Consider the following 24,717-nt stretch of genomic DNA (forward strand, 5'->3'; position numbering starts at 1 on the left):
GTCAGGGTTCAGGGCAAATCACAGTACTGAGACAGACCTCACCAAAGTTGTCAGTGATCTCACAACTAGCACTGATGCTAACAAGGTCTCCATTCTAGTCTTAATAGACATAAGTGCTGCCTTTGACACCATAGACCACAATATTCTTATTGACTGACTTGAGAACTGGGCTGGCCTCTCTGGGTGCGTTTAAAATTGGTTCCGCTCATATATAATGGGAAGAAAGTTTTTTGTTACTATGGGAGATAATGTATCAGGGATACATGAATTACCATTTGGTGTTGCTCAGAGTAGCTGCCTTGGTCCTCTGCTTTTTTCACTGTACATGCTTCCATTAGGTGACGTCATCAGAGAACATAACCTCAATTTCCACAGCTACGCAGATGACACCCAACTATATATTTCACTAGACCCAAGTGATGACCAATCCATCTGTCACCTGTCATCTGGATTGGCTGCAATAGACAAGTGGATGCAAACCAATTTTCTTAAATTAGATGGTGACAAAACCGAAATCTTATTAGTTGGTCCCCAAGCAAAACGGGAGATAATTCTTTCCAAACCTGGCAGTTTGGCTGTGCAGGTTAAATCTGAAGTCACGAGCCTGGGTGTTATCCTTGACTCAGACCTAAATTTTAAATCTCACATAAAGAAGGTGACCAAAACAGCTTTTTTTCACTTACGAAATATTTCAAAGGTGCGACCATTCCTATCCCAACAAGATGCCGAAAAACTGGTACATGCATTCATTTCAAGCAGACTTGACTACTGTAATGCTCTCTTCACCGGTCTTCCAAAGCAATCCATTGACAAATTACAATTAATTCAGAACTCTGCGGCCAGGCAGTTAACTAGAACAAGAAAGAGAGAGCATATCACCCCAGTTTTAGCTAACCTTCACTGGCTTCCAGTATCTTTTAGGATTGATTTTAAAGTGCTTTTACTTGTTTTTAAGGCTCTTAATGGGTTGGGACCAGCCTACATTATTAATTCTTTGTCGTTTTATATTCCTTCACGGCCTCTTAGATCCTCTGCTGCCTGCTTTTTAAATACAAACTACTCTAATAAGAAAATTGGCAGCTCAGCCTTTTTTAACTATGCACCAAAATTATGGAACTCACTACCCAAGGATATAAAAGATACAAGCTCTGCAAACATTTTCAAACGACAATTGAAAACTTATTTATTCAACATTGCTTTCAACTAACTGTCGCTATTCCCTGGTTTTTATCCCCATCCTTCACATTTTTTATCTGCTTCCATGCATTCCGCTGTTTTACTTTTATCTTTTACATATTATGTTGTTCTTGGTTTCATTGTGCAGAATTTGCACTTGTCTTTTTTTTTTTTTTTTTTTTTTTTTAAATTGTATTTGTCTGTTTTTATTTTGTTGTAAAGCACTCTGAGCTACACCTCCCTGTATGAAAGGTGCTATATAAATAAAGTTTATTATTATTATTATTATTAACAAAGAATTGAAGAGTAGCAGACAAGGCAGCATTGTGCTCTGCAGGCTGTCCTGTCATGACATCAGACACTTACAATGTGGATAACACCAGCATAAAAGTCATGTATGGTCCCACAGCTATGTACACTTTTCAATTTGATCTTCATAAATTCAGTACAACCCTTTAGTAAAAGGACATAAAATCAGTGAGGGAAACAGCACTTCAACTTAAACACTGACTGGCTTTTCTTTGTCAACAAGCTTCACAATGGTCACTATTCACTGCAGTGTTGGTGCCTGCCATAATAGGAGCCAGGGCCTGGCTTTTCTATTGTGTCTGCTGCTGTATGTTGTGTTTGTTTATCTGAGTAGCAGACTGAATTTGGATCCAGAGGACACAGCTGATGGATAGTGAGTGAATGAGTTTGTCTCTTTGAATACTCTAAGTCAGGAGTGATTTACAGCTTTGGATTGAATTCTTCCACTATTAAGTAAGTAGTCATTGCATTTAATGCTGATCAGTGTCAAAGTGGTACAGAATCTAATTCTTTAACAAAAACTACATTAATTTATTCACCTTGTCACTTGGCTAGAATTTATACAACATGTTAATGTAGTAATTATCAGCTTCTGTATTAATATTATGGAATATAACACTTATGTTTACTTTAATGATATGGAAATGTATCGTTCTAATTAAATGTACCATTGAGATAGTAGAAACATTTTAAAGTTACAATGTGTAATTTACGTGGTTGTTTATTAGCAAATATAAACTACTGCTTTCATAAATATATATTTACTGTATTATATTACTATTACTACTATTTAAGTGTAATGCAATTCATATACAAATGGAAGCTTTCTCCTAGGCTTAGAATGATTTCTCTATATATACATAGGCAGGGCGCGGTCTGCTGGAGGCTGCCCTCTTGCGTCGCCATATTTGAATACAGTGGCTGAAAGGGATATACGCGCTTCGCGTTTACCTAGAACTTGCCGTCACTGGAGACAGAGAAGGTGAAGCTCAATCCGGGGCGCTTCTGCGTGAACCTGCTTTGTACTTTTATAATTCTGTCGCACTTTAAATGGAGGACCACACATATGTTTTGCCCCGTAAGAGGGAAACCATGCCACCAAATAAAAGAAAAAGATCAGATAAGCGAGGACGGGACAAAACGCGAGTGAATATCGGTGTTGCTTTTTAGCATTACTGTGATAATGTTTGCTCATGTTACCAAAACATTTAGAAATAAAACACTCCTAACATATATCTCACAGATAACCTATATGTCACTGGTAAGCTATAACATATTGTAGCGTCCGCCAGGACGTGTGGAAAGGATGAGGCAGTTATTTGGCAAACCACCGTTTATTACTGAACAGTACAGGTTACTGTTGGCCGTAACTACACCAAAACAACCAAAAAACAAGAACTTAGCTGTAACTCCAACTGTGCACTCCTGCTCTCTCCTCCAGCTCACTCATACACACACCAGTAAGCACACTCACACAGACCTCATTCCCGTCACACTTGCACCCCGCCCCCCTACCTATACTCGTTCAATCCCAAACATGCCATTAACTCACAGAACATTGACATTATAACAGAACATTTACTGCAGGGTCGCTACAACATCGTAACATGGTTTAGATTCCTAAATAAATATTTACCTCGTCGCTAGACAGGCCTACTCCTGAAAAACTCGAAAAACTAGTGGATGGATCTCTGTTGTCTGCGCAAGGCTTTTTATCCTACAAGGCCACCGTCACTTACCCAACGGGAGGGGCGAGCGAGTGAGCGCGAGTGAGCCCTGCAATCTAGAATTTGACCGCTGATGTCACTGTTACTCACCATTTTTACACACTGAGGCTTTAAGGGTTACAATTATGTTGTCTAAAATGTCGTGTCAAACTCTACTGGCCTGGGGAGCCCAGAATGGTGGTCTGCAAACTTAAGTGGAATAAATAAGTTGAGATGTGAAAGAGAAGCTCTGCAGAGGGTCTGAAGAAGGTTTTAAGATTTGAACATGTAAATGGAGCATTCCGATGTAGTTTGACATAAGAAAAAAGAGCCAAAGGATAAACTGGTTTTAACTCAAGCTGCTGGGAGTACCTTTAAAGGGTCAGAGGATGATGTCAGAGGCACTTCAGTTCCACTGCATTATGTCCAAGTGCATGTGTGTATTTTGTCCAGGACCAGAATATCATGTTGTTCCTGCTTGTTCCTTTTCTTCTTAAACTACCTCTCTCTGCTGCATTTAAAGAATGCCTAGTAGTGAAACTCCATCCTTTTAGTGCAACACACACTGATTGAATTGTATAGCCATTGCGTTGACTGATGGCGGTAGCACACACCGGACGCTCTGTACAGGAGAAGTATTCGAGGTGCAGTAGCAGTACAGAGCACCTTTGAGTTTCCTTGCTGTGCTCTTATGATAAACTTGTGTGGCCTTTACAGTAGCTGGGATGTGCTCATCCAGGGAGCAAATGAGACTGAAAAAAGCTACTTTTCTGAAGCAAGACACTGCTGGTGTATGCTTTTAATCAAACAAAAGGAACAGTTGTTTTGACATGCGTCATGTGCAGCCATCCACGAGGCCATGAGAAGAAAATCACTTACGTCCCAGAAAGAAGGAATGAATGCAGTCAAACAGAGACTAGTTAGCTCACTCTAATAGTTGATTTTAACAAGGCAGTATTACTGTGGCTCCTTTTAAATGCCACTATTTAAAGCAGCAGATACAAAAACAAAAAGGGGGCTGACCTCAGTTTGCATTATCAGCAGAATAACTACAAGTTTAGTCAAGCAGGATCCTACACCAAGTACGAGTGTGTATATGTGTGTGTGTCATGTCAGACTGAGCGCAGATGACAGGACCAAACATTTACATGCTGTGGTTTTTAAGAATACAAGATGAGAACCTTCTGAAGTTGAAGTGAATGTGACAACTACTTCACTAGCTTACTACATGATAACATGTAAACTTACAAATTCTCTCAATCAGGCAGTTTTTTCACCAAATAAGATTAGATGAGATAAGATAAACTTTATTGTCCCAAATGGGAAATTTGTTTTGGGCAGATGAATGAATATAATGCAACCAGTGTGAAAATATTAAACAATTAAGCACTTGTCTCTCTTCAAAGTAAAATTGCATTTATTGCATTCTAGACTTTCCTTCTCTTTATTTAGAAACAACACAACATATTAAATATAAATACAACAGAGCAATGACCCAGCATAGTATATGTAGTGAATATGTGACTTAAATTCCCAACTCACGCAGAGAACTCTGATCTCTGGGTCAGGAAACAGCCTGCAAACATTCAAGGAGGCACGTACAATGTTCATCCCCTTCTGTGTTTTTCCTTGGATATTTTTGTAACTGACCAACACATATTAGTCAAAACTGGCGATTTGAAATAAAAAACAAAACAAAACAAACAAAACAAAAACCTGTTTTAAAAAAGAAGTGGTGCGTGCATACGTATTTACCCCCTTTGCTATGAAGCCCCTAAATAAGACTTGGTGCTACCAATGACATTCAAAAGTCATATAATTAGTTAAATCAAGTCCACCTGTGTGAAATCTAAGTGTCACATGATCTCAGTATATATACACCCACAATGACCAAGGAGCTCTCCAAACAGGTCAGGAACAAAATTCAGGAGAAGTAATGATCAGGGATTGGTTCTTAACAAAAAAAAAAAATTCTCAAACTTTGAATATGCCACTAAGCACCATTTAATCCATTTCTACAAAATGAAGAAAAAACACAAACAAAACAAAACCAAATAAATAAATAAATCACACCTGCCATGAGAGGGCTGCCCACCAAATCTCAAGGACCAGGCAAGAAGGACATTAATCAGAGAGACAACGAAGAGAACAAAGATAACCCTGAAGGAGCTGAAGAGCTCCACAGCAGAGACTGGAGGATCTGTTCATAAGACCACTTCAGGCTATACACTCTACAGGGCCAGGTTTTGTGAAAGAGTGAGCAGAAAAAAGCCATGCTTAAATAAAGAAATAAAAACATCTTTGAGTTCACCAGGTCAATTAAATCACACACCTCCAGACTCTGCAATAGTTTCTACCCCTGGGCCATAATTTTCTGGCCACTTGTCCATAAAGCCCAGCTCTGTGAAGTGTATGGCTTAATGTGGACTTATTTAGGGGGGTCATAGCAAAGGGGGTGAATACCTGTGCATACATCACTTTTCAGTTTTTTATTTTTTAGAATTGTTTTTTAAAAAGTGCTTTTTTTCATTTAACTATACGAATTTTATGTAGGTTCATTACAAAAAAATCCAAATAAAAATCTATTTAAATTTCAGGTTGTAACGCAATAAAATAGGACAGACACCGAGGGGGGTGAACATTTTTGCAAGGCACTGTATGGACAGTCAGTGACAAATGGCCAATTTACGTTCGGATGGGCCTCAAACTGACCTGGAGTTTCATCTCATAGGTGCTTAAAGAAAAGTCATGGTTCATAAGCACAAATAAACACTGCTGAAGTGGATGTTTATGATAAAGTGGATTTATAAGTAATGTGTGACATGAAATGACAATAATTTAAATATAAAAGTAATGCAGACCTGGAATTATAGCGAGGTGCTGATCACTGGCAGCAGACTTGATGTTGCACACCCTGGATACATATGCATTTCTTTTATTTTGATATTGAGGTTTTGGCCTTTGGGCCTTCTTCAAGACATGAGGTAAGATATAGTCTGAGTGGGTGGAAGTTCGCTGCAAAGATCAGCCTCTCATTAGGCGGAACGAGCCACCCGCTGAAGTCCCGCCCTAACACCTCCGGTTGCAGTTTTTAACACGTCCTTTACTAACTTTTGCAGTGTTTGATCTTGCGGGGATGTAGCCATTTTTCTGCCATGGTTCGCGTCCTGTAGGCGATATTTTTGTGGGCGTGTTACACCAAAACCTGTTTCCCCCCGGCAATATTTTTCCAAGTGCACCGTTGCTGTGGCACCGCCAAGAACGATTATGATTGGTAGAAAGAAATACAAGCAGCCGGGGCGTTTTTTCCTCCAATCTTAAAGTGAGAGTCGGCCCAGCCAGACCTTTCTTTTCTTGAGAGACTAGGTAAGATATGAATGTTGATCCTAAACAAGGCCCAAAGGCCGAAACATCAGCAGCAGCATCAAAAAAAAAAGAAAAAAAAAGAAAAAAGAAAAAACAGAAATGCCAGAATGTGTGACATTTGATTCTTATTATGAAATGATATAAAACCTGTGAGAGGCATCATTAAACATTTAATGATGCTTCTTACACGTCATTTCTACAATCTAAGTGGGAAGTGGCGCACATCTCTTTCAGGCCTCAATTTGTGACCTTTAGATATAAAATATCATCACTCGTGTGAAATGTTGTCATACATGGTATAAGAATTCTTCAGTAATTTTGTGAAGTTACAGGGACCTTTTACCACCAAAACCTAATTCATTGATCCCTGAGTCCAACTTGACGACTGTGCTAAATAATAATAATAAAATGTCCCTCAAGGTGTTCCTGAGACATCACACTCACAAGACTGGGACAGACAGATCACTCGAAAACATAATTACAACGATAAGGAACCCTCCAACATTTCAAAACATTCAAAGTTCTTGATGTAACGACCTTCAAAAATGAGAATGAATGAATTAATTGGCTATCATATTTCCTGTTTCAAAGGGTGGTTATTTTGGATTAGGTTAAGTACAAATTTGAAAATTACATTTTCCTGACGTTGTACTATAAAAAGTATTGCCATAATAATTTTACCTCCATCAAATATTATATCATAAATGAGGCTATGCCTTTTACAGAACATCTGCTCATCTATTTGAAGCCTAGTCCACACATACACAGGCATTTTTAAAATCAGCGCTTTAAAACTAAATTTCCGTCCAGGCGAGCGTTTTGGCACCGTTTCAGGAAAATCCCAGTCCTAATACGCCTGAAGTATATCACATTAAAAAATGACTTACATGCGCATACCGTTATAAACAAGGAGATTAATGATGAAGCAGAGAAACATGATTGCTGTAGCCTGGTTCCAGACCATAGACCCCGCCCACTCAACTGAGTAGGCTTGCATTACTGGTCTGGCATACTTCAATGAATTTGCGATTTATCTCGTCCAAGCGATGGACGGACCAATGAATGCCGGGGGTCTAGCGATTAGCCAATCAGCACCACGCTGATGTCAAGCTGTACGCCGGTGGGTAACTGGTGAGGATAGCAACAATGGCGACCGCTACAGATCCTACAGACCACATTAACGATGCTATCGCGGTATTTCGCCACTACTCGCGTTAATGGAGGACCAAATTAAGGAAGCTGCTAAACTGGATTTAACGGCGATGCAGCTGGGCGTGCGCGACGACGGAGACATTTTAAATGGGCAATGCTCGCTTTTTTTCGGCACCCCCAAGGCATGGATACTAATGACGTCAAATTCCCTCCCCCTTGTAAATCGCCTTCAATGGAGGCCATGTCAGACTGAAGGTTCTGGGAGCTTCAGTCTGACACTCAGGCTATGATTGCTGCTCACCGATAATGCATTTGTTATTGAAGCATTAATAACTGCAAACGTGTTTCATTGCAGTGCCAGTGTCTGTCTTACATATAGGTTTTCCAGCATCACTTCTGTCAATGTACAGACTGCAAATCTGCTGTTGTCACATAATAGGCACCTGTAGCAGCAGCATATCCATGTTTTATTGCTCTGTGTGTGTGTGTGTGTGTGTGTGTGTGTGTGTGTGTGTGTGTGTGTGTGTGCCACCTCCAAAACAACTACCCACTGCATAAAACACAAAGCCGCCAGAAGCTGTACCTCTGGGCTGAGGGCAAAGCTGCACTTGGTAGCTCTGGAAATGTACGGGGACACAAGTGCAGGCAGATTCAGAATCTCCTCACGTGGCAGCCGGTATTTTGACAGGATGGCACTGTCTCTGTCATCTATCGGACTGAAGTTTGCCCTTATAAAATGATTAACATGAACCAAATGTCTACGCGGACGGCGACACCTTTGGTTCAGTTGATTGAGCTTAATGCTACGCTGTAATGCCGGACGGCGACACCTTTGGTTCAGTTGATTGAGCTTAATGCTACGCTGTAATGCAGCCATAATCTTGTCTACAATGAAGCAAGCAGAGGCGACGTGCTTGATCGCCTATATAGCTGGTGCCGCTCACTCGATTAGTTTCCAGCCAGCCTCATTATACTTCAATTTGATCAATTTGTCAAGTATCTGTCAGATATTCAGTATATGTGTTTTTTGGGGTTTTTATTTTTGTTTAAGTGTCTTTGAGTGTTTTGAAAAGCGCTATACAAATAAAATGTATTATTATTATCATTATTCTTACTAATATTATTATATAGTGGTGGGGTACAGCCTGTAGCCTCGTCAGAAAAAACATATGCTCAGTTAGTTAGCTCCATTAAATAAATGAATGAATGTATGTATGAATAAATAAACCTATATATTCATAATATTCAATATTCATTATTATTTTTCATGAAGTTAATTTTAAACTAATGGTGTAATTTGCGCAAGGAGTCTAGATGTGAATTTTACTGCAATTGTCCATTTAAAAAGCATAATTTTTGCCTAATAAAGGCAGAGAGGATGAACAGAGCGCATCACTAAGGGACATTACGAGTGGTTCAGACCAAAGGAGACTCTGGGAAACAGCCTGTAAGCTTAAGGGAGACCTTAAGATACAACTTACGATGCACATAGCACTACGAAGGCTCTGGGAAATGGGGCCCAGATCAGTCTCCATTATATGTTGTTTTTCACCTGAGTCAATCTTATAAACTCCTGCATGGGCAGAGGGGCGTTTACACACTCATTATAAACCTAACAAATACCAATAAATGTTTAACATTAACAAATACATTTGAACAGTACAACCAAACTCCTTTAATAGTTTCAGGATGGTGACAACAAGCAGGAAGTGGGTAGAGAGGAGTTTGGTTTTACTGTTTGAATGTATTTATGTACTATTACTAGATTTCTAGTAATGGCAACCCGTTTTTACACCAAAACAGCTTTAATATGTATTTTGGGTTTGGATATGTGATATCACTTCAGTTTACAGTGCAGTTCTTTTGTGATAACACAATGTCAATCAGGACATTTGATCCTATTATTGGTCAAGTCATTACATTACTGGGTTTTATTACTTTTTTTTTTTAGGTGCAATTTTTCATTACATTTTCAGGAAATGATTTCATTATTGAGTGCAACAGTCCCTCACATCCAACTTAGAATATAGATCTTCAATGAGGTTTTACTGTTGAGGAGAAACTTTGTATGCTCCCCCATATGAAGTCATCCACACTGTAGGCAAGGATGACAGTGCAGTCCTGATCGTGCCACTAAAAAACACCAGCTGAATCACCTGTCTGTTTCTCTTCCTGCTCTCCCTGCTCTAACAGTATAGTGAGGCATATGCCAAAGTATAAACACACTTCTTGACCTTCTATAATGTTAGTTTGTCAGCCTCAGCTGGAGGCTTGATGTAAAGGTCATGTAAGATTTCCATACCCTGCAGAAATGTAGATTTATTCTATATCCATGGAAAAGGAGACTCTGAAGCACATGAAGTTGAGTCCTTTTGTTGCTCTGATTTAGCTGTGCTTTTGGTGTTCATCCAATATGTGTTATTGTGGGTGCAAACACATTTGTTAGACATGCACTTCTACCTGTGGTGTCGTTATAAACAAGGCAGCATCAGAAAACTCACAGTGGCTTATAATGACAGCATGAGGCTGCTGCTGAGAGCTTCAAGAAGCTCAAGTGCAAGCCATATGTTTGTTAGTGTTGGGGTACCTACCTGCTCTGCTGTTCTACGTAACCTGATGTATGGATTTATGTGTAGGGCATCTGAGTCAGAAAACGACTTAATCGCTGTTTTGGCTAACCCTGTACGCAGTTCTGTCAGATTTTCTTCCAGACTGTGGAACCACTGGCGAACGTGTCTGTATGTTAGACACTGAACATTGTGGAAGGCTTTGTATTTTGTGTATCTTGTGTGTTATTTTTCTTTCTTATTTTTACTCTGCTGTTTTTTTTGTTTTGTTTTTTATTGTGATATGGATCCCCCTGGGTCTGAAATAAAGAATGAATAGAATTGAATTGTCCCTCATCCTCACCCCTACCTTCCTCAAAGATGATGTTATCATTCCAACTCTTTATCCCCACTTTTTCTCCAAAAATATCTGTAGTATTAGCATTAGTAGCAGTCGTGAAGATTCGCTATTCCACTGAATCTGTAGTGCCAGCAATATTGGTAGGCCCGATGTAAAGCAGATTATACCAGTTTTTGTATTCATCCGTAGCTTTGCCTGTCTGTCCAAAGAGTGAAGCTGTGTATAGAATACCTCTGTCTCTATCTCTGCATTTCACCATCTGTCCTATTTTCAGACTGACATCAGTTCCCTGATCTGAATCACTACGTGTCTCTTTGTCATTTGTGTGCTGCTCTGCTTCATTCTGCATCCTAGTGGTCACTCTTGAGTGCTCCGTTTGCCTCAAACCCTGCTGTGCCTCAGTTCTTGTTTCTTCTGTGCCCTCTATGCTATTGTCAACATTCTCCTGTCCTTCCTCTATGTCTGTGTCATTTTCTCTATCATCCTTCTTGACATCTCAATCCTTGTTTTCTGTATTTACTTCTCTCAGTCTGAGATAATGAACCCTAATGCAGGTCCCTCCATGCCTGCGGTATAAGCCGTTAGGCATGGACACTTCCAGCGGCATAAGCCTTTAGGCACGGACATACCGCTACTCTTCCAGCGGTATAAGCTGTTAGGCATGGACACTTCCAGCGGTATAAGCCTTTAGGCATGGACATACCACTGATGAGCCCGAGGAATATGTCGTTAATATGATGCCAGTGGCCACCAACTGGGATGCAAACGTTGATTTTAAGATGCAGTTATAAAATGAATGTGTCACAAGTCATCATTAAATTTGTTCACTCATTTTGATCATTTCTTTAGGCTGAGACGTGATATTGTATATTGTCAATAAAGACAAAAAAAATGTATACATTTACGGCAGTACTTGTCGTCAAACCAGCCCAGTGGCATTACATTTGCATATTCATCAGGGGGCGGTACCCATCCAACAGTCTCTCAGTGCCATAACAATCTCAAGCGGCACATACCGTCGTGTGTCGGTGGAATAACAGCGGCATAATAGCAGTATACCACTCCGAGAATCTGTCTACCAGTCTGGGGATTGGTATATACCAGTCTGGGGATCGGTATGCCAGTCTGGGGTTCGCTATATACCAGTCTGGGGATCGGTATATACCAGTCTGGGGATCGGTATGCCAGTCTGGGGATCGGTATATGCCGCTGAGCAGCAAATGACATACCTTCAGCCACTTTTCGATCTATACCAATGATAAGAGCTGGATCACCACAACCGGGCCCTTTACCGGGCACGTTGCCAGTAAGTTTTATTTCCGGAAAACACTCTTGGTTTCCAGTTTACTGTCCTTACTGCCGTCCCTGATTGTGGACCACAACATCTTATATGGTGGTTGTTTTCAAACTGCTACAGCCACCACAAAGTAAACAACGGAGCCACACAATCAACTTTGCTGCCGAAGGTTTTTCTGTTTTCTTTGCTTTCAGTCTCCGGATCACCTCACCTCACCAGCCTGACTGCGAGCCACATACTACAGTACATCCCATCTCCCTGCTGGCACTGACTGTGAACTAACGTTATATGAACAGTTACCGCCACTCAAGGATTAACCAGAATAAATCACTTTACCTGTTCCAGCACCTCTGTTTATCCGACTGAAGTCTTCTCCCGAATGATGGCTGCGTCATCAACAATCACAGATAGGCTATCCACCTTATTTTCAAACACGGAAGTAAATAGTGATCAACTTCCGTTTTTTTGTGCGTGACTTCCGGTCAGCCACTTTCCCTCATGCTTTCCCTTACCGGAGCTAACGGTGCAAGCTATATTTTTTTTCAATTTTCAGTTGTTTATGTTAGTCAATCAGTTAGTTAGTTAGTCTGTGTATTTTGTATAACGTTAGCTAACTGTGCCCACGTTTCCGTTATAACGGAAATGTATTCCCTCTAAACGCGAATAAATCGCACGTCAATCATAAACTATGAACCAAAAAAGCACAATCTATCCCGAGTGAGACAAACTGCTTGATCCCCGTCTCCAGTGTACCAGCAGAGAACCTGCAGAACCGAATCAGCGAAAAAACACACCGGGCTACACAGCCTCTCTACCTGAGCAGCTGAAGCTGCGGCTCGCACCCTCGACACACAGACGGTGCTTCTGCATGCCAGCCAAACGTGTGCGCAACTGTGAGAAATAAATATGTGAGGTGTACGCTGCTTTTCTATCTTTTTTTCCCTTTTCTTTCTTTCTTTCTGTCAGCGACATACACTCCTAACACAGGACGGGTTGTTTTAATTGACTGAGTTGATCATTAAGCCATAGTGATGCGCGGATCGGCTCTGATAGCACCTGAATCAGCATGTACGCATCAACCATCCAGCCGTTACAACATGATTGAGCTAGCAAAGCAGTTTTGTGTTGCTATGTGTGGTATTTATTCAGTTTTGGGAAATCACGATGTCTAGAAAGCATCAGTGGCTGCAGCTGACAGGGACAGCTAACATTAACACTAGCAGCAAAGCTAACATCAGGATCGTCATCCGTTAAAAGCCTCCCGTTGTCGGATACGACATGAAACTACTCCAATTAGCTCAATCATGTTGTAACTAAGACATCCGCTGGAGAAAATATTTTTTTCACGGGCCACTTTGTGAGTTTAGTGAGTTATTACAGACACGGCTAACAGCTAACGGTTAGCCCAGCTAATCTACGATAACCATCTTATTAATTACACACAGAGAAAATACTAATGTTTGTTCAGTCATTGTGTTTATAGACAAACATCAGATTAGTCTAAACGGTGATATAGTGACGTGAAAAATGTGATATATACATATATATAGCTAAACTCAGCAAGGTAAACAACAAGGCGATTCCCATTTACACAGTGGTAAGAGTGCTGGACCGGAAGTGTCGCACAAAAAACCGGAAGCTGGCTGCGTTCTGTTTTGCCTCCGTGTTTCCGTGAAAAATAAGGTGGATAAAAATTGAGTTGAAATCCATTGAGTCTCTTATCATGGAACTTCTCCAGCGACAGACGGAGCTCTCCTCCCGGCTGGCTTGTCTGGAATCGCCGGACAACGAATCCCCTGCTCCCGATTGCTCCTCCTGGACATCGGTGGTGAGGGGCACGAGGAAAATTTCCCTTCCTCTTTACGATCCAAGTGGAGAAGATGGCCCGCTTCAGCTCTTCAAACACTTCGCCCCTCGTGAAGCCGCCGACAAGTCCGACCCAATTTCCCCACACATTTCTCACACTCCCGTAGCCAAACAAATTACAGCATCATCGAAAAGACCCCGCTCTCCGCATAATCCCAACGCCAGAGATAGCTCTCCCATTAGTAAATATCCCAGACTTTCAGCTCAGCTATCCAAGTGTAGTGTTGACCCCAGTGTAAAAACCACTCATGCTCCAGGACAAGCTACTGATGCAGCCAACGCCCCCCTTTCCACACAGCTGTCCGATAACGAAGCCACCTCCCCCTGCAGTGCCAATGTGACTAATACAGTTAGCCCGGTAAATCGCCAGCTTCCACCTAAACTCTCCATGTACAGCAGCTCTGAATACACGGACACAGCAGAACTTCTTATTCTAGGCGACTCCATCGTGAGATTTATGAAACTCCCCCGCGCTGTAACATACTGCCTCTCTGGCGGCAGAGTCGCAGATTTCATTGAACTGTAACCCATGCTGCTTGAACTTCACCCCTCCGTCCACACTGTACTGTTGCACTGTGGGACGAATGACGTCACAACCAGACAATCAATCAAACTCCAGCATGAGATTGAGTCACTCGCATTAACCATTGAAAGCCTGGGCAAATGCTGCATCTTTTCCAGTCCTATTCCCATTTTGTCATCCTCATCTGAACGTTTTAGCCAACTTTTTGGGCTCCACCAGTGGTTAAACAGTTTCTGTACAGAAACAGGTTATGGTTTTATCAGCAATTTTGACGCTTTTTGGTCTAAGGGTGACTTATACAAAACCGACAATTTACACCCAAACTGGAAATGGACCAATACACTTGTGTCAAATTTCAATAATCACATAGCGTTTAACTCTTGACTTTCATCCCAGCATGATCCTAATAACCTCACTTTAACTCCAAATTTACCCAATCTGGATAGTGAGGATCCTGCTGGCTCATCGCTTGTTTTAATTCATTCAGATGACAAGATCACCAATGACAGCTGCCATATCCCTGTGCATCCCTGCAATATGGATATTCACCCACCTCATTACAACAGTCATATCCCTGTTATAATCAGTGAAAACTGGGATATTAAACATAAAAGTAACAATGCTATAAATCATCACAACATTATCCACATTAAGCCCTCCTCCTCTTCATCCTCTGCCACTTTGCAAAGTGTTACTTTGAATATAGGCTTTATTAACATTTGATCACTGTCCTCTAAATCACTGCTTATTCAAGACATGATCAATAACCATAACATAGATCTAATGGGCCTTTGTGAAACATGGCTAAAACCAAATGACTTTCTAAGTCTGAATGAGGCATCATCCCCAAATTACACAAGCTTACAAGTGTCACGTGAATCAAGAAGAGGTGGGGGCGTTGCTGCTATATAAATCCAGTTCTCTTCAGTTAAATCCAAGAAACATCACCGTTTTTACATCCTTTGAAGTACTTGTTATGCATTCCAAGCTATAGTCATTTCATATAGCAATTTTATATTGACCACCAGAGCCCTACTCACAGTTTTTATCAGAGTTTTCTACCTTTCTTTGTGACATGCTGACACGATCTGATAATTTTTTAATTATGGGAGATTTTAATATCCATATTAACGATAAATCTGAACCACTCAGTACAGCTTTTCTAGACCTGATCGATTCTACTGGTTTGACACGACAAATCAATGAACCCACTCACTTCTGTGGTCACACACTTGACCTGATCCTTACACGCGGCCTCTTTTTCACAGATCTAGCTATCTCACCACACCTACCTGCCCTTTCAGATCACTATTTCTTTACCTTTAAAATTACATTAATCTCTAATTGTCATATTAGCCACTCTAAAATCTATACTCCCCGATGCACCGACTCATCCACTGTTCATAAACTTGCCGAGAAACTCAAATCAACTATCACCACCATGGATCAGTCCTGTTGCCTAAATGAATTCATGGAAAATTTCAATTTTGCACTACTGGATACTTTTAACTCCGTCGCCCCTCTCTATAACAGAAAAATAAGACCAAAACCATCCCCCTGGTACAATCAAAACACTCAGCTTGACCAAAACCATCCCCCTGGTACAATCAAAACACTCAGCTTATGAAACAAAAATGCAGAAAGCTCGAGCATAAATGGAGATCAACCAAGCTAAATAATTTTCGGCTTGAATGGCCAAACAGCCTTCATGAATATAAACCCACTCTTAGTGCCACTAGAACAGCTTACTTTTCTGAACTTATACAAAATAATAAAAATAACTCAAAATTTCTCTTTGACACTGTAGCTAAATTAACATGTAAACCATCCCCTATATGTAATATTCCTCATACCGCTTCTGATTTCATAGAATTTTTCACCACTAAAATTGACATCAGAAAAGCAATAACCTCTCTCTCTCCCATCTCCCACCCAGGACATGGCGGTTTCATACGACCTGTCTTCACCTTGCAAACTCACTCACTTCGAGACAATTTCCAATGAAACTCTTTCTAAACTGGTTTTCTCCTCCAATCCCACTACCTCCCTACTAGATCCTATTCCCTCTAAGTACATTAAGGACCTCTTCCCAATTCTTAGCCCACTACTACTACTACATATAATTAATAGCTCTCTTACCACTGGAACAGTACCTGCATCTTTCAAAACAGGCGTAATCAGGCCACTACTCAAGAAACATAACCTGGACCCTGATGTGATCAATTATTACAGACCAATTACAAATCTCCCCTTTCTTTCTAAAATCCTAGAAAAAGCAGTAGCCCAACAACTCACTGATCACCTCTCCTTCAATAATCTATACGACCCTCATCAATCCGGTTTCAGAAAATTCCATAGTACGGAAACTGCACTGACAAACGTGGTCAATGATTTACTACTCTCCTCCGACTCCGACTCAGCTTCAGTATTGCTGCTACTAGACCTCAGTGCAGCGTTTGATACACTTGATCACCATATTCTACTTCACCATCTAGAAAACTACATAGGACTCACCGACTCTGCTCTCGCCTGGTTCAAATCCTACCTTACCGACAGATCTCACTTTGTTTTTCATAATAACTGCTCTTCAGAACGCAAAAAGGTCAATTATGGTGTACCACAAGGGTCTGTGCTTGGTCCCGTTCTCTTTACTATTTACATGCTACCCCTCGGTTCATTAATCAATAAATACAAATTAGGTTCCCAATTTTATGCAGATGATACTCAGCTCTACATATCCATCAAGCCTGACACCTCTCATCAACTGATCCACCTAGAACAGTGCACACAAGAGATCAAACAATGGATGTCGTCAAACTTCCTTCTCTTAAATACTGAAAAAACTGAAATGTTAATCGTAGGTCCAAAGCACATCAGAAACAAATTCTGCAATCTCACCTTAAACTTAGCTGGTACTATCATTTCACAAAGCCCCTGTGTTAGAAATCTCCGTATTTTATTCGATCCTAATCTCTCCTTTGAAGACCATATTAATAATATAACATAAACAGCATATTTTCACCTATGCAATATTGTCAGGATTCGTCCCATTCTCTCCATGACTGATGCAGAAACACTGGTTCACGCTTTTGTCTCATCCCGATTAGATTATTGCAATACACTTTTCTCTGGCTTACCCAATTCAACCATTAGGAAACTACAACTCATTTAGAATACTGCTGCCAGGATATTAATCAGAACCAGAAAATCTTACCATATCACCCCTGTTCTCATTTCATTACACTGGCTCCCTGTACACACTAGATCGGACTTCAAGATTCTGCTTTTAACTTATAAAATATTACACGGACTTGCACCATCCTACTTATCATCTCTACTTACTCCACGTTTATCAATCAGGCCTCCAAGATTCCATAATGTCGGTCTCCTATCCATCCCCAAAATTAATAAATCATCAGAAGGTGGTAGAGCCTTCTCATACCGAGCCCCTCTCCTCTGGAACCGCCTTCCCATTCAAATCCGTGAAGCCAACACAGTCGATTCCTTCAAAAGTAAACTCAAAACACACCTTTTTGCATCTGCCTTTAACATCACATAGTCTCTGTCCTTACATACTACATCATGGTTATCTACTACTACTCAGTCATTGTGCGCATCAATTTATGTTTAGTTTTTAATATATACAAGTGCCAATGTTATTTTTGTTTTTTTTGCTTTGTTTTCATTTTGTTTTGTTTGTTTATTTTGTTCTACATAGTCATTTCACTTGTTTTTATATATTTTATTTGTTGTGTTATTTGTAATTTGCTTATGTGTTTTCATGTAAAGCACATTGAGGCATTTTTTGTGATTTTGGGCTACAATAAATTTTGACTTGACTTGACTTGACTAACTAGAGGCTGGGCGGGGCTTTATGTAGGGGTCTGGCACACACAGGACATTTGTCCTCAGTATGCAGCAGGCACTCATCTCTCACTGTGCTTGTGTGATTGAAGAAACGTTCGCACTGACAGGCTCACACTGCTATATTTATTTTTGTTTTTTTGTTGTTAACTATATATTAACTATCTTACGACACGAGACGCTACGACGAGTTTAATGGAGCTTCACTTTACTGCTGCATTCTGCCTCACTGAGACTGAGAAACCTGACGCCGATGCATCTTGGCTCATTTGCATACTAAATAGTGATTGGGTGTTTATTGGGGGGAGGGTCTCTGCTGACTGCAGACAGTAGATCACACACAGCCAGCACACAGCACAGAGTGGAGTGGAGACAGTAGGGCTGGGCAATAAATTGATTTTATTGATTAATTCAAATTTGTAGTTTAGGTTGATTAACATCCGCCACTGATGCTCCCCGCTGGGCACGCGTAGTTCACAGTGGGCTCCCCCCTCCCCCCCACGCACTTGATACACAAACATCATGGCAGCGAGCGGGGAATAACTCATTCCCAAGAAAGGGAACGAGTTCGGTTTTGTGGCGTCAGACAGAATAAACAGCACCCTGCTGCAAAGTGTGTTTGAAGGCTGTTGCAACCCAAGGTAGCAGTACTACCAATTTACTGCAGCACCTCAAACAGAGGCATGCTGCCGAGTGGGAGAGGTGTTGCTCCCTACGAAAATATCCCTATTCCCCTGTACTTGAAGTTGTTATTTACGTGACAACGCCTGGACGCAACACAGGCTCCTCTCCATAGTCTGTGTGTTCGGTGCCGTGCTGCAGGTTCGGGCCAGGCTCGGCAGAGGAGGATTGTAAACGTGCACCATGTACAGACAGAACTGACATGCCGTTGTGTAAACAAGATAAATAACATAAGGCTCTTTAGTTAGTTTGATAAAAGGACAGGGTATAGACCTGTTATATAGGAAAGGTGACCTTAAATGACTTCTGTTGTGATCTGGAGCTATATAGAAAACAAAATTAAATAGCACTAACTTGATCTTCAATATAATGGTAGGGGAAACACTGCCGTATGATGAGAAAGGGACCTGGTGGAAAGCAATCACTGATGCAGTCGCGATGTATCTTGCAAGAGATATGGTGCCCATATTTCCCGTGGAAAAGCCAGGGTTTATTCACATGCTGAAAGTTTTGGAGCCCAGGTACATGCTACCAGGCCGCAAATATTTTTCAGAAAATTGATTTTAATTATAGCTGGAAAATCGATTTACATCGTGAATTGGATTTGTTGTGAAAAAATCTGAGATTTTTTTTTTTAGGCCATATCGCCTAGCCCTAGGAGACAGATGACAAAACTTTTCTGTTTTGTGCCTTTTTCGGCGGATTTGATTTGAGGGGGCAAGACATTTGTTTAAGGGGGCATTGCCCCCTCTTGCCCCTGCGTAGAACCGGCCTCGACTTTGGTCCAAATTGCCACTTCATTCCTCCAACTTTCATATGGCTTCCATTCGTTAAAAGTTGGCGGGACGCTAATTGCGAATGATTCTCTGCTATCGATGTTATTTGACAAGGATGATGACCTTTTGAATTTGGCCAACTGAATACAATGCAACAAGTATGAAATTATTACAAACAAATAAACAGGGGTAACACCATGTAGAGGCTTTCAAAACAGGTTGAATTATATAAATATATGATAGGTTGAGGTATTTGCTCACAAACACTCAGATCACTGGGTGGAAAAAAAAAACAGACGTGAAGTCTCCTCTGACAAGGTAGAGGTCATTAATACCCATAGACTGTACAAATAATAGACGTCGCTACTGTGACATCACCCACTGTTTTGTGAACTACTGTTTTGAAGCCTCGAGTTTGGCATTTCGGCCATCCCCATCTTGGCTTTTTGAAGCCAGAAGTGACCATATTTGGACAAGAGGCTAGAACTGTAAAGGAGCGAGGAGTGGATCTGACTCACAGATTGTGGTGAGGCCTTGCAGTCTATCACTCAAAGCAGCCCTGCCCTTAAATATGCACAACTTTGGGCCTTAATAAAATGTAAAGGGGTGAGCTATACAAAAATTCACCCCCTGTACAGTTGTCATAAATGTTGAAAATAGCTATAGAGACCGACACTGTTTTTTTTGTAAACATGTTTATTTCTGCTGTAAGGTTGGGCATTTAAACATGGGGGTCTATGGGGATTGACTCTGCTTTGGAGCCAGCCTCTAGTGGCCATTAGAAGAATGGCAGTTTTTGGCACTTCTGCTTTGGCTTTATTTCTCAGCCTCGAACATCTTCAGACTTCATCAATAAAATCTGTCCATGATAAAATATGTGCTGACCACAGGTAACTCTGCAGACACTATTCCAGAATGTATTAGCTCACCTTGCTGGAGACCAGTTTGACATTCCCTGAAGCCAGAGCCACTGCAGTATCAGCCATAACCTCTGCTTTGATGGAGCCCAGGCCTCCCGTGGCACTAGTCTTAATAAAGCTGTCCAACACAACATCCAGCAGGTCTGTTATCTGGGGACACAGTGAGAAAGTTACAGTAGAGGTCAAATCCACAACACAGTTTGACTTGTAAGGCTATTGGTGTGGTAGACTCACCTGGCCTAGGCTGCCCCAGATCTTGGCCTGGATAGAGGGATACATCTGCTTTTCATTGATCGTCATGGTGATGAGTTTATCCAAAATGGCAGTGACACGCTGACGCTTGGCATCATCGTTGTGCTTACAGAAGCGAACCAGGTTGAGCAGCCAGGGTGTCATGTACTCCAGGCAGAGATGTTTCAGCTCAATACCTGCAACGGAAAACCAACACTAATCAATGCACTTCCCATAATTGCTTTTACTGTGCAAAAACACCACCTTTCCACATCAACTCAGAATGACGAATACTCACTCAGCATGTTTAAACCATTGTACAGTGTCTTCTGTGGCTCTGGAGGAGCTTTGTCAAATCTGCAGTTTGACAGACGAGGGTATTTACCTGGCAGAGACGGTCTAACAAAATGCTGCTATTGCTTGCATCATGGGAAATGTAGGATCCCATTTAACAGACTCAGTGTTACCATTGGAAATTACCGGTTTCGGTTCAACGGCGGAAGTCACGCACATAATTCCCGCAAGGGAACATGGGGGCTAGGAATAAGGTGGATACACACACACGCATGTGAGAGCATGTGTATGTCTCCCGGCAGCTGTGTTAAATAGACGTACTGGACTTGCTGAAGCCTGAAATGCACTCCTCCAGAAACTCCAGTGTCAGATGGGGCTCATTGGCAGCCAGAGTCTTGCTGATGGAGACTATGAAGAGGGTGTTGTTGGCGGGGATGCAGAGGCCTGATGTCTCCAGCAGCTGGCCCTCTATCTTCAGGTTAAAGGTGCAGGTCAAAGCACACAATAGATTGTACGCAGCAGACCTGGATGTGGGATAGACAACAAGTCAGAGGTGTTAGACTCTGTCAGTAAAAGTAGTGCAAAAAACTGTTTTCAAGTTTTAAGTTGGAACTGAAACCACACAAGGTAATTTAACAGTTGTTTCCTAAAACACATTTCAAATTTTGGTACTTACCAATCCTGATACAAAAGCAAGTGCTGCTGCAGTTTAGACAACAATATGGATTTTACTTTTTACATTGAATTGTTAATTCTTCCCCCTGAGAAGTGTCCACAGCAGAAATTACAACTTATTTGGCAAGAAGAAAACCCTTGGTGTCTCAAATACATGGAGACCCCTTTTTCATATGCAGCCTCACATTTTTCTTATTGAGCTGGTGAGGCTACTGTGTTTTTCTGGGTCCAGAATAACTGTTAAGTGCCCAACGGGACTGACCTGAGGCTTGGGTCAGAACTGCCCAGGTTCAACAGGGCAATGTTAAGCAGAGTGCCAGGTACATCTTTTGGTCGGATCTTGGTGTGCTGTGGGATGGAGTCAGGCTGTGACAGCTCCCAGCGTGTCCGGATATGGATGATGGACTGGACGATGGCGTCACACTCCTGATGCATGAATGTGAGTGGTGTGCCCTGATTGGCCATGGTGAGGGTGAACTGGCTTTCATCCACCAGGCAAATCTCTTCAATCTCTGAGGCGTAGTAGACGTCATTGAGGAAGACGGGCTGTCCAAGAACACGGGTCCGCTCAGCTGAGGTCACCTGAACTGCCGTCGAGCCCACCTGATCAACAAGAAAACACACTTAGGAAACCCAAGGGTTGCTTGAATTTCTCTAATGAACATACCTTCTCTAATCTAATTCTTTTAGTCTATAAGGTATTCAGCACCTCTTAGTACAAACTGCTATGTGCTGGCTGCATCCTCACCTTTATTGAGACCTTGGTGTCTTTATGGGCCAGCTTGAGGGCATTATGAAACACTTTAAGGTCTTCCTCCAAGGTCAGTGTGGCTGCGGGCAGCTTCTGTTGGTCAGGTTCGATGTGCTCTGCCAGCTTAGCTGGAGAGTCAATGAACTGGAGACGCTTGCTGCCCTTCAGGCCCGTCAGTAGCCGCTCATGGTACTTAGTGTACTCCCTCACCCAGGTGTTGCAGTTGTAGACATAGACAGCTGATACATTCTCGTAGGCAAAGCCAGGAAAGACCACAAACCACTTGGACAGGAAGTCGGTTTTGAAGCGATTGCTGGGTCCTACGTGTGTTAAGTCTACTACAATCTCATAGGGTTTAGCGTAGTAGGGTTTGAGAGTTAGGAGGACATGGTAGATGAGCAGGTCACCATTGATCTGGCCTGTTTTGAACCTGAGGAAAAGAGATTAAAAAAATTAGCCAGGTCAAATTAAAATTCAGTTTATAATGCATTGTTGTGTTTGGGGTTAGTTGTGTACATGAGCCTGCCTAAATGAGCCTGTTTAAAGCATAATATGTGACACTAATGACAGCAATTTGGGTTCTGAGAAACTTATTTTTTTGGTGTCTGTCTTTTCTTGTAAGAGCTCTTCAGTGTGTGTGGTATCAGCGAGAGGCCCCAAAATAACCAGAGCAGAAAAAGACCCAGAGAGGGGGTCAGGAAGTGAGTTCAGAGCATCTCAAGAGCCTGTCTGCAGCAGGTGTCTCACTCCATCCTTCCACCAAGACCTCCACATAAGACTTCAAGTAAGTATTGTCAATACAAGATCACGCTCACATTAAAAATGAAACTTTTAAAATCATTAAGGGGCAAACTTAATTGTAAAATCAACTTTTTGGTCTGAATTTTGTGCGAAGGCATCATTTAAGAAATTGAGTAGTGGCTTCATCAGAGCTTTGAGTGATTTTGCGAATTTACATTCACCTTTAACAGTTTAGGTGTATGTTTTAAGTGATGCACTAAGCCTACAGTTCCGCTCTTAATTTCAGAGCATAATGGAAGGCACCAGAACTTCTCTCTGGCTGTTTCTTCTGCTCAACCAGCTGCTGTTCTGTCCTACGGATGCAGACCAAGACCTTTCAACCTTGCAGCCAAATTCGTACAAAACAGAAGATCAAGGTGGCAGCTCAGCCCCAGCTGTGGAGCCCAGCTTTACTACCATTGGCCACACAAACTCACCTGACACAGAGAGCAATGGCACTCGTGCTGACTGCTTGATCGACACAGAGATGGGTCTGATTGCTATAGGTTCAGCAGGGGGGCTGATTGTCTGTCTGCTAGTTGCCACCGTGGTACTGGCATGCCAGGTCTGCCTCATTCAGCGCCGTGTTTATGCCCCACGCACCTCCAGGTCCAACATGGACTTGGTGAGCGGTACAGGCTACTGGGGCACTGACCGGCCTGAAGTCAGAGGACTGGTTGGGCCATGTGATGCTAGTGTCATGCTTGAGGAGGTAAGATCAGACAGCAAGATGGAGGAAGAGCGCCAGGCTGAAATACCAGAGGCAAAGGAAGAGGGAAATGCAGGACTTGAGAGAGGGGCCACGGCAATGGCATTTGATTCTGAAGAAAAGGCCAGTCAGATGCAGAGCTCGTGCTCCAAAGATTCCTGTCTGGAGGTTCCCAGGGATCTAGAGGACATGCCTCTTGTTGTGTGAGGAGGTAAACTCCAGCCCCACACACTTCACTCAAGACAAACAGCAACCAGTCAGTTCAGCCAATGTTTTCTGGTTTAACTTAGCATGTTCATTCCAGTTTATTGCACTTCACAGAATCTAACTAAAAACCCAGTAACCTCTGCCTGGAGTTACAGTACCCATACCAAAAATTTCTTGTGTCTGACACAACAAAGATATTTTCAAACATATTTTTTATTTTAAAAAGAATGAGGTGTACATAATTGCAAAGAATAAGTTAAGTATAACTTTTAAACATCTAACATGATATGCTGGTTATTCTTACACATTTGCTTATCAAATTCAGTATTCACTGTAAGACTGCTTAATTTTGTTCCCAACATCTATTAGTAGATATGACACCAGGGAGCTCGAGTACTGCCAAAGTCATATTAAAATGATGGTCAGAAACTTGGGTACAATGTCTGCTAAAAGTTTTTGTTGTCTTAAATAATCTTTGTTGAACATTTCTTCTGTCAATTTAGCTATCAGTCATCTCTTACCTGTGC

The 24,717-nt window shown here is 41.6% G+C and overlaps 2 protein-coding genes across 9 annotated transcripts in view; one reads left to right on the forward strand and one right to left on the reverse strand.

The window, feature by feature from the left end:
* nf1a (neurofibromin 1a) overlaps positions 1–24,717 on the reverse strand; it is a 267,335-nt gene that overhangs the window by 39,314 nt on the left and 203,304 nt on the right. For all 8 annotated transcript variants that reach the window (XM_050055234.1, XM_050055267.1, XM_050055217.1 and 5 more), the window contains 5 exons: positions 22,492–22,924; positions 22,006–22,346; positions 21,390–21,592; positions 20,778–20,971; positions 20,553–20,693 (listed from right to left, as the gene is read on the reverse strand). In XM_050055234.1, coding sequence (XP_049911191.1) covers positions 20,553–20,693; positions 20,778–20,971; positions 21,390–21,592; positions 22,006–22,346; positions 22,492–22,924 — 1,312 coding nt within the window. The remainder of the gene's footprint in view (positions 1–20,552; positions 20,694–20,777; positions 20,972–21,389; positions 21,593–22,005; positions 22,347–22,491; positions 22,925–24,717) is intronic.
* LOC126397522 (uncharacterized) lies at positions 17–23,655 on the forward strand. The gene is made up of 3 exons (XM_050056373.1): positions 17–1,938; positions 23,117–23,278; positions 23,522–23,655. The coding sequence occupies exon 1, from the start codon at positions 215–217 to the stop codon at positions 1,205–1,207; it is 993 nt and encodes a 330-aa protein (XP_049912330.1). The 5' UTR covers positions 17–214; the 3' UTR covers positions 1,208–1,938; positions 23,117–23,278; positions 23,522–23,655.

Source organism: Epinephelus moara, chromosome 2, assembly GCF_006386435.1.
Source record: "Epinephelus moara isolate mb chromosome 2, YSFRI_EMoa_1.0, whole genome shotgun sequence".
Taxonomy (NCBI): Eukaryota; Metazoa; Chordata; class Actinopteri; order Perciformes; family Serranidae; genus Epinephelus; species Epinephelus moara.

Bases quoted from the DNA above. Each gene is read 5' to 3' on its own strand.
- LOC126397522 (XM_050056373.1), top strand. From the start codon at position 215: ATGGGAAGAAAGTTTTTTGTTACTATGGGAGATAATGTATCAGGGATA.